Here is a 17,032-nt window from a genome sequence, read left to right as displayed (position 1 = left end):
TTTAACATGGGCCCCCCCTCCCCAAACCGATGCCGAAGACCTCGACTGACCCCCTCCTCCGCACTCTATTATGTCCTTAGTAAGCCCTGCACACAGTATTATGTCCATTAGTGGCCTCTGCACACAGTATTATCCCCAATAGTGTCCCCTGCACACACAGTATTATTAACCCCTATAGTGTCCAATGCACACAGTATTATCCCCTATAGTGTCCAATGCACACAGTATTATTAACCCCTATAGTGTCCAATGCACACACAGTATTAACCCCTATAGTGTCCCCTGCACACACAGTATTAACCCCTATAGTGTCCAATGCACACACAGTATTAACCCCTATAGTGTCCAATGCACACACAGTATTAACCCCTATAGTGTCCAATGCACACACAGTATTAACCCCTATAGTGTCCAATGCACACACAGTATTAACCCCTATAGTGTCCAATGCACACACAGTATTAACCCCTATAGTGTCCAATGCACACACAGTATTAACTCCTATAGTGTCCAATGCACACAGTATTATTAACCCCTATAGTGTCCCCTACACACAGTATTAACCCCTATAGTGTCCCCTGCACACAGTATTATCCCCAATAGTGTCCCCATATGTCCCACTGTGGACACCTATAAACATTTATTATACTCTGGCGTCTGAAAAGACCCCAGAGTATAATAATCGGAGACCCGGGGGATTAAAACCATTAAAAGAACAGAGACAGTTGCTTACCTGTTCCTGTCGGCTGCCGCTCTGGTCCAGCTTTAATGACGTCAGACGTCATATGACCCGGGAAGCTGGCCTGGGTCATGTGACGTCAGACACGAATGACGGAGGCCTGGCAGGATCGTGGAGAGGTAAGTAACACTGTTTTTTATGTTACCTTACCTCTCTGGTCCGCCGATCATTATACTCAGGGGTCTGCAAAGACCCCCGAGTATAATGATAGCCTCTGTGGGCCCCGCAGTGTCACTTGCCGATCCCGTCCCAGCCAGGATCGGCAAGTGAATAGGGCCCGTAACGGACTTAAAAAAAAAAAAACCCGCAGCGGTAGCGGCTGTCACCGGGCCCCCTAATGGCCCGGGCCCTGTGGCAGCTGCTACTGCTGCTACCACGGTAGTTACGCCACTGATCCATACAATATACTGCAATGTTACATCCATACAATATACTGCAATGCTACATCCATACAATATACTGCAATGTTACAACCCTACAATATACTGCAATGCTACATCCATACAATATACTGCAATGTTACAACCCTACAATATACTGCAATGTTACAACCCTACAATATACTGCAATGTTACAACCCTACAATATACTGCAATGTTACAGCCCTACAATATACTGCAATGTTACAACCCTACAATATACTGCAATGTTACAGCCCTACAATATACTGCAATGTTACAACCCTACAATATACTGCAATGTTACAGCCCTACAATATACTGCAATATTACAACTCTACAATATACTGCAATGTTACAACCCTACAATATACTGCAATGCTACATCCATACAATATACTGCAATGTTACAACCCTACAATATTCTGCAATGTTACAACCCTACAATATACTGCAATGTTAATGTACTGCAGTATAATGTATAATCCATTGAGCTCCTGAGCGGGTGCCATGTACATGTACAACGGATATTGGGAAGGGGCTAGGAATACTATAAGCACAGAATTCTAGAACTAAAAATGACACAATGTTAAAATTTGGAGATTCACTGAAATGAAGATGGAAAATGATACGAAGCGATGAAATCATCCGGAATATTTACATGTAAAGTGAGACTGATGACTAAGAGGTTTCTAGCCAGACAGGTGCAACCTCCATGTGTGCAAACAGCAGCAGTAGCAGCGTAATCTCCAGTAAACCTGCCGGCCGTGGAGTCATTTCCAGGGCTTAGTGACATCACATGATGGAATGCCGTGCGGCCGGACCAGGTAACTCTCACCTGAAGGGGACGGCCGGATTACACCACAAACTCTGGATGTTACAAACAAAAATATTTGCTAATAAATTGTTAATAGAAACAAGGCGAGGTCTGAGAAATGATTCGCAGCTCGTTGGCAAGTTGGGTTCAGATTCACTTTTTCCTTTATGAATTTTGGAAAATCCTTTCATCCTTCTTCGATTCCTCTTCATTGCCCGACAAACCCACAAAATCAGCGGCAGATTCCACAGTATGAATGGGGCCTACAGGAATCATAGACCATAGGTGTGCATTATATAGGATAATTATATGGCGGAAGGTCACTCGGAGAGCCTATAGTGGCAGTATGGCAACGCTGCAGAACACCAAAGCTAGGTGGCGACAGGCTGATGTGAATGTTGGGGGGTCAGGGGGGCACATACAGTAAATAAGGCCTTAGGGAAGCTGTGGCTATAGGGCGCCACACGGAGTGCCATAGGGATCATGACACCTCATTTAGAGATATATAGCAGTGCAGGTTAGAGTGCCTCATTGTACACACACAAGTGAGCATAAAACCCTCATGTACACGCATACTGGGATTAGCTGAGTGTTCATATGTGGAGTTGAGCCGATCTTGAGATTTCAGGATCGATTTTAAAATCGTGAAATTTGCTCGATCGCCGATCGGGATCCAATCCTTCCCGATCCCTCAACCCTAGTCAATGCTTCTCTATGGGAAAAGTCACTTTTATGGATCAGCCGATCTTGAGATTTCAGGATCGATTTTAAAATCCAATTTCCAATCATTTTCCAGCCGATCTTGATCATGAAATTTGCTCGATCAGCGATCGGGATCCGCTTTTTTCCGATCCTGATCGCTCAATCTTATTCATGTGTACTGCACAAGGAGAAGGGAGTAACTTGCTAGCAGACGTCGCCCTCCCCTCCAGACAGCTTTAGCAGCAGCTTATTGTCCCTGAGAACAGTCTGATACTTTCTATGGGGAAAAGTAGGGACACCACCATACACATTAGATGGTCAGCTGATCCTCCGCCAAAATCGGTAGGGTCACCCAAAACTAACATAACTTAAGAGACCGGCATTTCATGTCTGCAGCGGAGTGTGGATTCTATAGAACAAAAATACAGAATACATGTAGCAATTTGGTTCTTGGAAACCATCAACAAGCAGGTTTGCAGAGTGTACTATAGACCCGATTGCAGCAAGACATTCATAGTAATAAACATGCATGATGTATTTTAATTTAACAACCTACTGATGGTTTCCAGGGGTCACATGACATTGTTGTTGTTGGATTTTATATCTAAATTAAAAAAAAAACCAGGAGATAAATTACTTTAAAGGGATTGTCTAAAAGAATAACCAAGGTGTTTGCTTTTTCTCCCCTGTAGAAACAGCGCCCCTCATGGACAAGGGTTGTGTACGGTATTGCAGCCAAGTCATGTTCACTTAAAGGAGTTACCCAGGACTGTGATCCTGAACTCCATGTCCTGGACTCAGGAAGTGACAAAACGTTTGTTGGTCCCATGATCATGTGACAGCTCAGCCCCATTTATTTACATTACGGCCATATCAGCAATGAGTCTGATGTCACTTCCTGAGTCCAGGACATGGAGTTCAGAATCACCCCTTTAAGTATCTCAATCCCCGAATGACTCCTGGGATAAGGTTGGCAGCGCACGTTTCCCCCGAGCATCGATATGTGGTCAAAAAAAACAGACAAGACAGTGATTCTTCTGCCGTCTTTCTTAGCACATTGGTCATTGCAGCAGGTGATACATTTGTGACACTTGTATCTTTTTGTTGCAGAACTACAACTCCCAGCATGGCTGATAGTCTTGAGCAAGGAGTTGTAGTTCTGTGATGGTGACCCCGATATAGACATAGAACCGTAGAGATGACCTTAGAGGTTTGCAACACACAAAGTTATACATTAACCTGAGTAAATACGCTCACAAGCCTGAGGGATCTCGGTGGGGGTTGCCTTCATCCTCATCCTCCTCCGCTGCCAGAGGTGAGGGGTCCGAGGCACGAGAGCACTATGACCGCTTTCCTGCGCAGAAGACATAATGGTCATCTGTCACATGGTACAGCAGCAGTTCAGTCCCATTTAAATGAATTGGTCGTGCTGCAATACCAAGCACAGCCACTGCGCAGAGTACGGCGCTGTGCTCGGGATGGAGTGACAAGACTGCATCTCTTCAGTTGATGTGTCAAACCTCGCCAATATAAATGTATCTATTGCGAACCAGTATTTGCGGATAGTAAAAGCTGTTACGGTCACGTGCAGTCCTTGGCTTCAGTTTCTGGGAAAGCTGGGTCACTACAGCAATGATAGATCACATATTTATAACCAGGAATCTTATTGTGTTAGAACGCCGGACGCTGCCAAAATAATAAGACAAAACACACAATAGTAGAACGCTAATGAATAGACGCCCACGCTGGAATATATTAATTTACTTTATAAATTGTAAAATTTAATGACATTTTTTTTTCAGCATCTTTCAAAAATATCTGTAAGAAAATATTTATATATTAAATAGAGAAAACAATAAGATTTCTACAAAAAAACATCATCTGCTGTATCTACACAAGGTCCCACTTAGGATTCTTAGAAGACGTACATTCCAGAACGTGGGGGCGCACTGGGCCTCACAATCCACCATGGAGGAGGGGGCAAGTCAGATTTGGCTCATATCTGTGAAATGCAAGTTAGACATCAAAGGCAAGGAACCGAGCGGACGACGTCACGCAGTGCAAACTTTATACGGGGTGTATGTGAACCATAAGGGGCTAGAACAGGATCTGTTACCAAAGGACCATGAATCAAGGCAGTCAGTAGATCTCCGTCATCCCCATCTCCGAATTTACAATCTGACACCCAGGACATTAATTGATGATCAGCAGGAGTCTATCCTATGGATAGGTCATCCATTGAGAAGCCTGAAAAAGCTCTATAATGTATAATCAGCACACAAACCATTATTAAGCTCCCCCTAGTGGCGACTGCAGGCAACCAAAATGTTATCACTCAAGTCTATGCAGGGATTTGGAGCTCTGTATCATAAATGAGTGACAACCACCATATGAATGTAATAAAAAAGAAAAGATTGTGTAATCTGTGCACCATGGAACATTCCATACTATGGTCCGGGCCAATATTTACTTATAAAGTAACAGGTACATTTAGATATCTTTGACCAACATGACACCAGCATGATCAGGACGCCCCCTACGGGGCCCGAGGTTCGCTGGTGGTAGTACATAGAGGATGTGCGGACCCATAACATACGAGTTCATTACACTACAGCCTATTTTATCATCAATCTTTCGGATACACAATTAGAGTCAGAGAGGAATCTGCAAAACTATCAGAAGGGAGAATGCAGCGAAATTGTGAAATAAATTTCAATGACTGGTTCATTTCTTTATGCAGATTGAAAAGTTAAAAATAAATTGCAAAAAAATAAAAATAAAAAGTCATAAAAATCTTCTAGTACGGTTATCCTCCTACCGCAAGGATGGAGAAAACACTTGTCTGCTTGTCAGAATGTATCACAGTAGTCGCGACCACATTATATCCTAAGAAAATTTAGGGGTCATTCACCGGCTCTATACAGTATGTAGGTTCCATATATTCTGTCTGCACAGGACTATATATATATTTGTAAGCCAAACCAGCTTTACTTCTCCTTGATCATCATCTTATAGAGTTTACAGAATTAACCTATATATGACTGTGTTACACAAATACATTACATATGTGCCAATCCAATATTATACTCCAGAGCTGCGCTCACTATTCTGCTGATACAGTCACTGTGTACATACATTACATTACTTATCCTGTATTATACTCCAGAGCTGCGCTCACTATTCTGCTGGTACAGTCACTGTGTACATACATTACATTACTTATCCTGTATTATACTCCAGAGCTGCGCTCACTATTCTGCTGGTGCAGTCACTGTGTACATACATTACATTACTTATCCTGTATTATACTCCAGAGCTGCGCTCACTATTCTGCTGGTGCAGTCACTGTGTACATACATTACATTACTTATCCTGTATTATACTCCAGAGCTGCGCTCACTATTCTGCTGGTGCAGTCACTGTGTACATACATTACATTACTTATCCTGTATTATACTCCAGAGCTGCGCTCACTATTCTGCTGGTGCAGTCACTGTGTACATACATTACATTACTTATCCTGTATTATACTCCAGAGCTGCGCTCACTATTCTGCTGGTGCAGTCACTGTGTACATACATTACATTACTTATCCTGTATTATACTCCAGAGCTGCGCTCACTATTCTGCTGGTGCAGTCACTGTGTACATACATTACATTACTTATCCTGTATTATACTCCAGAGCTGCGCTCACTATTCTGCTGGTGCAGTCACTGTGTACATACATTACATTACTTATCCTGTATTATACTCCAGAGCTGCGCTCACTATTCTGCTGGTGCAGTCACTGTGTACATACATTACATTACTTATCCTGTATTATACTCCAGAGCTGCGCTCACTATTCTGCTGGTACAGTCACTGTGTACATACATTACATTACTTATCCTGTATTATACTCCAGAGCTGCGCTCACTATTCTGCTGGTGCAGTCACTGTGTACATACATTACATTACTTATCCTGTATTATACTCCAGAGCTGCGCTCACTATTCTGCTGGTGCAGTCACTGTGTACATACATTACATTACTTATCCTGTATTATACTCCAGAGCTGCGCTCACTATTCTGCTGGTACAGTCACTGTGTACATACATTACATTACTTATTCTGTATTATACTCCAGAGCTGCGCTCACTATTCTGCTGGTGCAGTCACATTACACATACAGTCAGTATCGTATTCCAGGAGCAGCACTTTAAAAAGTCACCTCACCTGATTTGTCCATTTTAGGCTGAGGCCCCACGGTGCAGAAACACAGCTGTTTTGTTGCAGATTTTGCTGCAGTTTTTGGAGCCAAGGCCAGGAGTGGATTGAGCAGGAGGTAGAAGTATAAGAACTTCCTATAGATCTCTCATTCCTTTTGGGCCATTCTTGGCTTTGGCTCAAATAACCGCAATAAAAAAAAACAAAAAAAAACAAACAAAAAACTGCGTTTCTGCAACATGGAGCTTTAGCCTTAGAATTACCTTTAATCCTCATTAAGGCCCCATGTAGTGAGCCCCAGCCAAAAAAAGAGCTGCGGGAAAAACCACAGCAGAAACGCATCACAGCTTTTCCCGCAGTGATTTTCACAGAAACTCTGTAGAGTTTTCCTCTGCGGACTTTCTGCTTCATTTACACCTATAGGGAAACCGCCAGCATTTCCTTAGGTAAAATTGACATTTACTGCGGATATTTTTCTGCGCCAGAATCCCATCCAGTTTGTAGGTACTGTAAGGGTAAGTTCACACGAAGTAACGTGCCGCGTGATGTGGCACGTATACGCTGTCTGAGACTTTGCGGGCTGTATACGCTCCCATTGATTTCAATGGGAGCCAGGATAATATACGCGGCGCTATTTTGCGCCGTGATTTTTGCGTTTTCCGCCTGAAGATAGCAATAGAAGTGAATGGGAAGCGTTTTTTACTGTGCGGGTTTTTTGCAAAAAAAACCGCGCAGTAAAAAAAATGTGACGCGCTTTTTGCGGCCCGTTCTCTTAAAGGATGGGAAAACCACCCGGAAGCAGTTTTTACAAAAAAAAAAAAAAAAGTCCACAAAAAGCGTGCCAAGGTGAAAAAAATGCTTCCTAATTAGGAAGCGTTTTTTTCCGGTGTCAAAATAAGCCACAGATTATTTACGTGTGAACTAAGCCTTACAGTCAGAGCAAAGCGGATTGGATTCCAGCAAATCCCATGCCCACTTCGCAGGAAAAAAAACGTGGAGCAGACATGCGGCGATTTCCAAAACTGGAACATTTTGGAAATCACAGCATGTCAATTATACCTTCAGAAACGCTGGCGGTTTCCCTTTAGTATCATTGAAACAAAGACAACAGAGGAAACCTCTGAACTTTCTGTATGGGAAGAGTCGTAATGTGTTGGCACCGCGTTTTTTCCCCGTAGCGCTTTTTTTGTTGCGGTTTGCTACGTGGGGCCTTAGCCTAAATCACAAGGTTAGAGCACCTTTTGTTACTCTGTTATTACTCCTGGAAATGTATGAATAAGCCAACAACTGGATATAGGGTTAAGGTCACATGGCACATTTTGCTGCAAAAATTTTGGTATGGCCACTAGTTTTTGGCGGTTTATGGGATTGTATATGAAATGAGGCCCATAGGATGCAGGTAACACAGGAACCGTAGGCCCGACATATCCTAATATAATATAGGTAGAAACGTGTTGTCTAGCCCCCTCAATCGTGTCCATGAGGCATTATAGACCACGTTGGTACTATGGCGCCCCTGGAGAGAGAGGAAGGGTCTAGCCCTGGTGGATTATACACGTCACAAAAATAAAACTATAACATTACCAAATGAACAATTCTAAGGAAACTGGAGCAAACTTTGGGTCAATTTTTGATAGCAACACATTATAAGCCTGGCCTATAAGCACGGTCCATAGACGTACCATGGAGACTTGGCACTAGGCCCAGCACGCTGGTACGCGTATGCAGCTCTACAGATCAGTGATCGCTCCGGTTCAGAGTCGCTGCTAGCAAGCAAGACAAAAAACAAAAAAATCCTGTTTACCTTTAAGGAGGTCACATTGACACCTAGACCTTACTGTGGGGGTTTGGGAGGGGATTGTCATACAATATAGGTTCAGTTCTGATAAGCTTCTGAAACACCCATCATCGATTTTATGGCCTGACTGTGCAAACTTTACTTACTTGACCCTTTACATTCTCTATATCTTTATTACCAAGAAAGGGCCGGATACTATCTGCTTTATAGGACGCTAATATGGTCAAAGTTCTCTCAAAGTACAGACTATCGACCCGTCCAAACCGAAAATGGACCATAGTATGGAAGCTCTGAGTCACATGACCATGATAAAAAAAAAACAAAAAAAAAAAACACAAAACAACAAAGACATGTTAAGGCCTCATTTACACTAACAGTTTTGGATTTGAATCTCTAACACCCCAAATATGGCACTTTAGTGGGGGAGGGGCATACTGTATAAATGGTGGTCATCTCAATTTTTTTTTAGTGTGTGCAGTTTTTGCACAGGCACAAATGGATGCCGTATAGAGGACAGAGTTTGGAGATGTGCTGTGTAATCCCTTAGAAATTGGGAAGGGGGGGGATTCAGGATGTCCTGCATCATCATTTGGGGTGTCCCATGGGATGACCATAGCAAGACGAGTAGCATACAGTTCAGAGATACCCATTGTTGGGTGGTTCTGTGCAGTAAGACCACCCACTGATGTACATAAAACACCCCCCACCCCCGGGCACAGCCAATGACTTGCCTAACCACAAGACTGGCCAGTGCCGTCAAAGTCACATATGTATATATGTTCCATCATCACCGCAGTGGGTCGCACTGGGAAACCTATCAGGGTCTTACAGGTTCTGTTCTATATTGGACAGAATGGAAGATAGGAAGAGTATTACCCAACCCCCATTCTAGTTTTTGAAAACATAACCTAGGCCGTAGATCATAATTCTACTACTAAAAATTGGTAAAAAATTGCCCAAATTACACTCAAGAGCCAATTTCATACAAGTGCATTTCTTTGTCCTTAGCTCAGTGGGCAGAAGTGCGACGGTACGATTCCAGCGCGAAATTGGCCTAAGGCAACGTGCACACCGTTTCATCTACGCGTCATATTTTCCACCCAATTCCCAGCCATCTAACCAATTGTCACTTCCGTTTATCATCTACTCTTAACTGTCCATTAAAATATATTGGTGAAGTCCATTGGCCTTTTTCTAGACCCCCCATTATTATTATCATTATTCGTGTGCATGAGGCCTACGACTAGTCTCCTACGTAACACAAGCACATATCCAAATCTGCATTACAGTCCAAGGTCTCAGCCCAACCAAGGATCTAAAGACCCCCAATCGGGCCAGGTCCTTTGACCAGAATAAAGGTGAAGTCTTATTAGACTGCACAGTGTGATTATACCCATTGTCTACAAGGGTATCCCAGTTTGTGTAGGTAATGGATTAACGATGCCCGCTAGGCAACAATATTTTTGGATTTTTTTTTTTTTTTTTTTTTAAAGTGTCATACATTCCCATAGACCACCACCCTAAGACAGCATGGGGAATCTTACAGCCTTGATACAAAACCCTCTCTAGACACCATCATTGAGTGAGCCCAGTGCGCCCGCACCAAACAGTTCAACCAGACACAAAGGGTTAAACTCCTCGTATACAAAAACATTTCCTCCCAGCATCGGCAGCGTGGCGGGGAAGCTGCAGTCACATTTCCATTAACATTACGGTGTCTTCCCAATGTTTACGAGATCTCAGATGAGAACAAATGATTTACCTCCCTTCCCCCCCACCAAAACCTTTTTTCGAGCCCAGCGGTCCATTTCCCAAAATTAAAGTGTACAAATCATTTTTTATGGAGCACAAAATGTGACCATTATGCAAATCTGAAGCTAAGAGAAGACATTTTATGTTATGGAAACTTCACAGCTGCACCGAGCTCCGTGTTAGAACAGAATTACGAAAAAAAAAAAAAAAATCCAAAAAAAATTTAATGAGATACAAAAAAAATTTTCTGTGCTAATATTTGGTTTTAGGAATGCAAAAGAAGTGAAATCATCAGAGGTTAGAAAGTGATCGGTTAGGTCATAAATAATATTCATACTGGATTAGAGGGCACGCGAGTAACCCTTTTGTTACCAGACTCCAACAAAAATTGGCAAGCTCAATGCATAGTGCTTCTTGGTCGAATAATTTACGACGTGGGATCTCTGCAGTAAAACCCGGGAGCGGAGGGGCTGTCGGTGAAGGGGTTAACGCCGAAGCAGAACTAATCAGCTTTCCCTTCACAAGCCATTTGAATAAAACTGCAGTGAATCGGCCCAAAGGGGCTTATAACATCTCAATTTCGCAGCCTTCAGTTTTAATCCATCAGTTGGCATTGTGATCAGTCCTGACCTCATCGTCAGCGTGGAGGTGGTTGGAGAGTTCCTGGAGAACCGCCGCCTTCCCAATCTGATCGTTCCTCCTCCGCTCCATGATCAGATCCTCCAGGCTTTGAAATTCCAACGTGTGGCTTTTCTTTTCCGATAGCTGGATCTTTAACCTGTAGGGTTGCTTGCCTATCCTGATCTCGCCACCTATCTTGAACTCCCTCTTGCCATATCTACACCAGGCGGCAAAGCACTCAGAGTTCCTCCAGCTTAGCTCCTGGTCTTTTGCCCCGACCTGCTCCATGGCATTCTGTACCACCATTTCGGGGCTCAGGGGCTTGAATTTATATTGGTCGTTGACAATCCTGCCCCTCCGGCCCTGACTGGCGTCGGTCATAAAGCTGTTGGTGATCTCCAGCCTGTATAAATGTACGACCTGAAAGTCACCCACGTACACCACCCAGTGGGGATACTGGTTCTTGGCGACAAACTCCACCAGGTCCCCAGGCTTGCATTTATTCAGTAGGTTCTCCGGGGAATAAGTGCTCATCTGGTCCCCGCTCCCAAACCCCTTTTCATAAATACATTCATCCCTATAATAAACCGAGCACTCCACCTCATTGCAGTGATCGTACTGCAGATCCTCTTGGACAGATCCTTGCTTGTCGGGGTCATGCCCAGGCTCCTCCAAGTCATCGTCGTCAGCCGAGAAGATGTAGGAGACTCCGATCCTAGGTCCGTCATCCTTGTCCACACCTGTAGGATCTGCAGTTGGGACTTCTTTGTAACTTAGATGAGTCAGTTTCTCCACCTGGTTGCCCATCTCCCTGCAAAATAAGAAGTAGCCATAAGAGTTCACGTTCCACCTGTTGGATACCAAGCAGTGGGTTATGGGTGCCGTGAAACCTGAGCCGTGCAAAGAAAGCGTACACCCCAAGGGAGAGAGGTAGGGCTGCTTTCATTTTCAGCAAGTGGTTTTAACCGCTTCCGTACCAGAAGGAAAAAAAAAAAAAAAAAAAAGCAAAGCAAGGCGCAGATCGTAACGTAAATTGTCTCCATTGCCCATGAAGCAGGAGAATGAAGAAGTTTCCAACTTACCAGGCAGCGATGCAAGGCACAAGCTCCTCTCCCACCTCTGCGAGCCAAGGTGTCTGCAGATACTAGCTCAGTGGGCACCATGGATGGATCATGTTGTACGCCTTGCCCTGGTGTCTCCACAGTGGGCTGTGCCAGAGCGAAGCAGCCTCACCAAGGGCTGAGCCACCAGCGACTGATCAGAGAGCTCCAGATCTGGCTGAGCTCTGCAAGCTGCACAGCCCTCAGCATTTAAAGCAGCAGTGCACCTTATTGTTTGCTTCCTGAACACACTATACACAATTACTCTTTACAACCCTGCCCCCTCCCACTGCTACTCTGTGCAGCTGAAGGCGGCTTAACCCCTTCCTGACTGCACACACCAAACCCTCCCAGATTTTTGCCTACAGACATTTTGCAACAATTTTGGGGCCGTTTATGTACATTTCCACCCTCACAAAAATAGCATTTTTTGGCAAGTTTTAAATTCAGTTGCATCATTGGCAAAAGCTGGCCGAATACCAAGTCACTTAACTTTTAGGCTAAGGCCCCGCGGGACGATCTGCAGTGCTAAAGCGTTGCAGGAAAAACCATGGTGGGAACGCATTGAGGTTCTTCCAAACAGAAAGTTCATAAAGTTTTCCTCCGCGGACTTTCTGTTACCATTACAGCTACAGGAAAGCCGCCAGCGTTTCCGTAGATATAATTGACATGCTGTGATTTGACATGCGGTTTTGGAAATCGCAGCATGCCCGTGCTGCGTTTTTTACTGCAAAGTGGGCAAGGGATTTGCATGAATCCCATCCAATTTGCAATAAAACGCCACAATTTTTGGCAAATTGTGGCGTTTCTGATCCATGGGACCCCGGCCTAAATGATATTAAGTATTGCCACCCAGCTTTCCCAGAGTCCGGAATGGTAAATTAGTCTAGTTATGACGTGTTTGCACTTTGGGGAGGGAGATAAATACATTGCTCTTCATCTACACTGCACTGGAGTAGGATGTAACAGATTTATGAAAATTCAGGCCCCACGTTGCGGAAATGCAGCTTTTTTTTGTTGCAGATTTTGTTGCATTTTTTTGAGTTCATGGAGGAATGGATTAGTATCTAGGAAGTTCTTATACTTCTCCCATCTACTCAATATACTCCTGGCTTTGGCTCAAAAAACTGCAACAAGATCTGCAACTTAAAATGCTGCGTTTCCGCAATGTGGAGCTTTAGCCTAAGGCTAAGGGCGAGTTCACGCGTAGTTAACGCACGCGCATTCTGGCACGTATACACGTGTCATAGTGTGAGCGCTCAAAACAGATCCCATTCATTTCAATGTGTCGTTACGGGCGTATAACGCGCATACTATACTATACGCCCGTAACGACACATTGAAATGAATGTGATCTGTTTTGAGCGCTCACGTGTATACGTGCCAGATGCGTGCGCGTTCACTACATGTGAGCTCGCCCTAAGGCTTCACATAATGAGCAGCAGCGAAGAAGCTTTACATAGAAAGTCTGCAGAGTTTTCCTGCAGCAAAAAGCGCAGTGTTTTATATTAACTGCAAAGAGATTCTGGCTAATCCCGTTCGAACATTGCAGAAAATAATCTGCAGCGGAAATGTTGCAATTGGAAAAACGTTGCATTATTGCAAATCGCAGCATGTCAATCACATCTACGGAAATGCCAGGGATACCCTTTAGGTATAATGGAAGAAATTGCAGAAAAGAAAAACCGTTGCAGAAAAGCTGCATTTTTCAAATACACAACATGTCAATTTTACCTGCTGAATCGCAGCGGAAAAAAATGCAATGAGTCTCTGCGTTGCTTTTTGGCTGCGGTTCACTAAGCCACATCCACTTTTAGAAAAGAGGCGAGCGTAGATAGAGTAAAATTGAAAAAAGCTGAAAAGTTCTGCAGAAATCTCCATTGCAGCTTGTTCCGACTACAGTGGGGGAGAACTGTGATAAAATAAACAACTAAAAGACATGATCGTGCATTTTGCTGACAATACAAATGTGAACATGGCTTTAGGCTGGGTTGAATTTTTTTGTACTCATGATATCATAGTAACATGAAAGCTCATGTACACATGCAGGTCTATGTAAGCACATAGGGTTACAGTAAGTGCAATGTTAAATATAGAGCTCCAGCCCCTTTGGCACTGCTCAGAGACTTCTATAGGGAATATACTACATTATTCTATAGGGAATATGCTATATTATTCTATAGGAAGAATATGCAAATCTATCTTTCATGATGTAATTAGGAAGTCAGGTGCCTAGAGTTGCAAACTAATAGAGGGCACTCAATGGAATGTGCAAGCCTGTCTTCCCTGATGTAATTAGGAAGACAGAATCTCAGTGAGATAGCCCAATAAAGGCTGCTCTCTTTAACATCATGCTCGACCTTCCAAGAGGCCTTTGTTTTGCACTGATGCTGGGATTATTACCAGGTATAGTCTCTCAACCGAGGACGGCCATTTCGATGTTATTGCATCTCGTCAGCCCAGTGTAGAAAAGACTAACCTGGTAGAGGTGAGAGGCTTAGACAGGGTAAGGGGGGTATCGTCACTCCTTGTGGAGAGACCACCATATAGGTGTGTGGAGACTTATTAAGCCTTTAGCACTCCACTTTGCAAGGGACTATGGGAAGCATATGCAAATCTGTCTTTCATGATGTAATTAGGAAGTCAGTTGCTGCCTCAGTGTTGCAAACGGTTAGTCTTCTCTACACCGGGCTGACGAGATGCAATAACATCGAAACGGCCGTCCTCGGTTGAGAGACTATACCTGGTAATAATCCCAGCATCATTGCAAAACAAAGGCCTCTTGGAAGGTCGAGCATGATGTTAAAGAGAGCAGCCTTTATTGGGCAATATCACTGAGATTCTGTCTTCCTAATTACATCAGGGAAGACAGGCTTGCACATTCCAGTGAGCGCCCTCTATTGGTTTGCAACACTGAGGCACCTGACTTCCTAATTAGATCATGGAAGACAGATTTGCATATTCTTCCCATGGTCCCTTGCAAATTGGAGTGCTAAAGACTTAATAAGTCTCCACACACCTATATGGTGGTCTCTCCCCAAGGAGTGACGATACCCCCTTATATTATTCTATAGGGCATACACTACATTATTATATAGGGAATATACTACATTATTTTGTCACTGACCTGGATGGACTCTCTCATTCAATGTTGTTGTACAGGGTCGGGGTATGTCAGACACCCTCTGACCATAAAGTGGTGCATACACTGCAGCATACATAGGACCTAAAATCAGGGCCCCATGGAGAATATACATGTACAATGATCCTATATGTGCATCTCCCAATAAAATACCTATTGATATTGCATATGCATTCAAGTCTATGAGGTCCCCTTACACCACCTGTATATGCAATGCCATGTGGCCACAATTTTTCAATTGTGAAAATTTCAATAAGTCTCTCCTCCCGCTAACTACTATGTAAAATATTGCTGGCGATTGCTCGCTGTGCTTTGAAGCCTTGGACTAGAAGAAATCACCAAATTATACAGCTGCCGATGTGCGTGGTGGAGTTCCCTTGCCTGTGTCCTTTGTGTGCAGGACCTGCAGTCACATGACCATACTTGTGGTCCTCAAATCAGTAGAACGATTATCTTGAGCTTCAGCACAGGTTGATGCAGGAATGGAGTGGCCATAAGTTGGTTCCTTCCTGACGTGGATCCAGTAGATGGCGCTCTGAGGGTGTTCTCTGTGGTCCGGCCTGCCATCCCATCAGAGCTAACGCGTCCTCTACCTAGGCATGTCTTGTTGCAACATGGTCCAAGTCGGCGTCAGTAAAAATGTCACTTGTAAATGTATCCCTAATCTTGACATGGACAATTGACAAGGACACAGGGTCTGTTCCCTAAAATGCCTGGTGCTGAGCCAGCGCCACCTACTGGGTCCAGGCCGGGGAAAACTTACTTCTAACCACACCATTGTAGCATCTACCCTGCAGCGCATACAGCTTCTATGGCTGCCAAGAGAAGCAACAAAAAGCAACAAGTTCCTGGAAAACTGGAACAACAAACATTGTCTGCTGGGAGGTCATTGTAAGACAGAGGGCGCCACTGGGATGTGACATAGGAAAGCGGATGGCGAGAGGGATCTCCCTGCAAAAAAGGTGCACAGGTGCTGCAAGACTGACCCACAGCAGTGTCAGGAAATATCAAGGACAGGGATTGCCATACGGTAATTGTGTCCAAAAACATTTGACTTCCCCTTTAATAGACCTGTGAGAACATGCATTAGTTGTGTTGACTTGGATTTGTGATACCTGTGACCTGCCTTTAGCTAACAGGCAGGGGGTGGGGCGGATGTATAACCTGTGCAGGTGCTACTATTACAGTGCATAACACATAATGACATAGCAACTAACTAGGGAAGTGCAAACCCATGACCTTGACTGGGGCTGTGGACTCACAATCACACAGACACAATGGTCGTGATTCAGACAAGCCACAAAGTGACTAAAACATGAAATCATTGTCTTCCTCAAGGACTGTACTTACAGCTTAGAAGGGTCATGTAGAAGCACCTGCAATAATGTGATATACGTAGCCTGTCATTTAGGGCTACCCTCCCCAAAATAAAACGGTCACTAAGTCCAATACAGCTCAGTGGCAGCACCAATACTCCCATTATCTAGGTGTACAAGCCAGAGGATGGGTATATACTTGCTAGTATATAGCCCAATACAGCGGGTTTATCAGATACCGCAATGCCCTCCGCTCAGCCACAATGTCCTTACAAGCAGCAGATTACACAAGACTCCCATAATACAGTCACTAGATCGCCCCCTAGAATGCTTATGCTGTACCTGTCAACTTTTTTTAATGTAGATTGTGAGCCCCATATAGGGATATATATAGGGATCCCAATGTACATTTTTTTCTTTTTCCTATCAGTATGTCTTT

General features: G+C 43.9%; 1 protein-coding gene across 1 annotated transcript; it reads right to left on the bottom strand.

Annotated features, from left to right (window-relative positions):
* Positions 1–10,670: 10,670 nt before the first annotated feature.
* On the bottom strand, positions 10,671–12,301 carry LRATD2 (LRAT domain containing 2). Its single transcript, XM_075272066.1, has 2 exons — positions 12,118–12,301; positions 10,671–11,846 (listed from the first exon to the last, which is right to left on the bottom strand). Exon 2 carries the CDS (start codon positions 11,840–11,842, stop codon positions 11,018–11,020), a length of 825 nt encoding a protein of 274 aa, XP_075128167.1. The 5' UTR covers positions 11,843–11,846; positions 12,118–12,301; the 3' UTR covers positions 10,671–11,017.
* Positions 12,302–17,032: the final 4,731 nt, after the last annotated feature.

This window comes from Leptodactylus fuscus, chromosome 4 (assembly GCF_031893055.1).
Source record: "Leptodactylus fuscus isolate aLepFus1 chromosome 4, aLepFus1.hap2, whole genome shotgun sequence".
NCBI lineage: Eukaryota > Metazoa > Chordata > Amphibia > Anura > Leptodactylidae > Leptodactylus > Leptodactylus fuscus.
The sequence above is the reverse complement of the archived record's forward strand: the minus strand, read 5'-3'. Positions and strand labels throughout refer to the sequence as shown.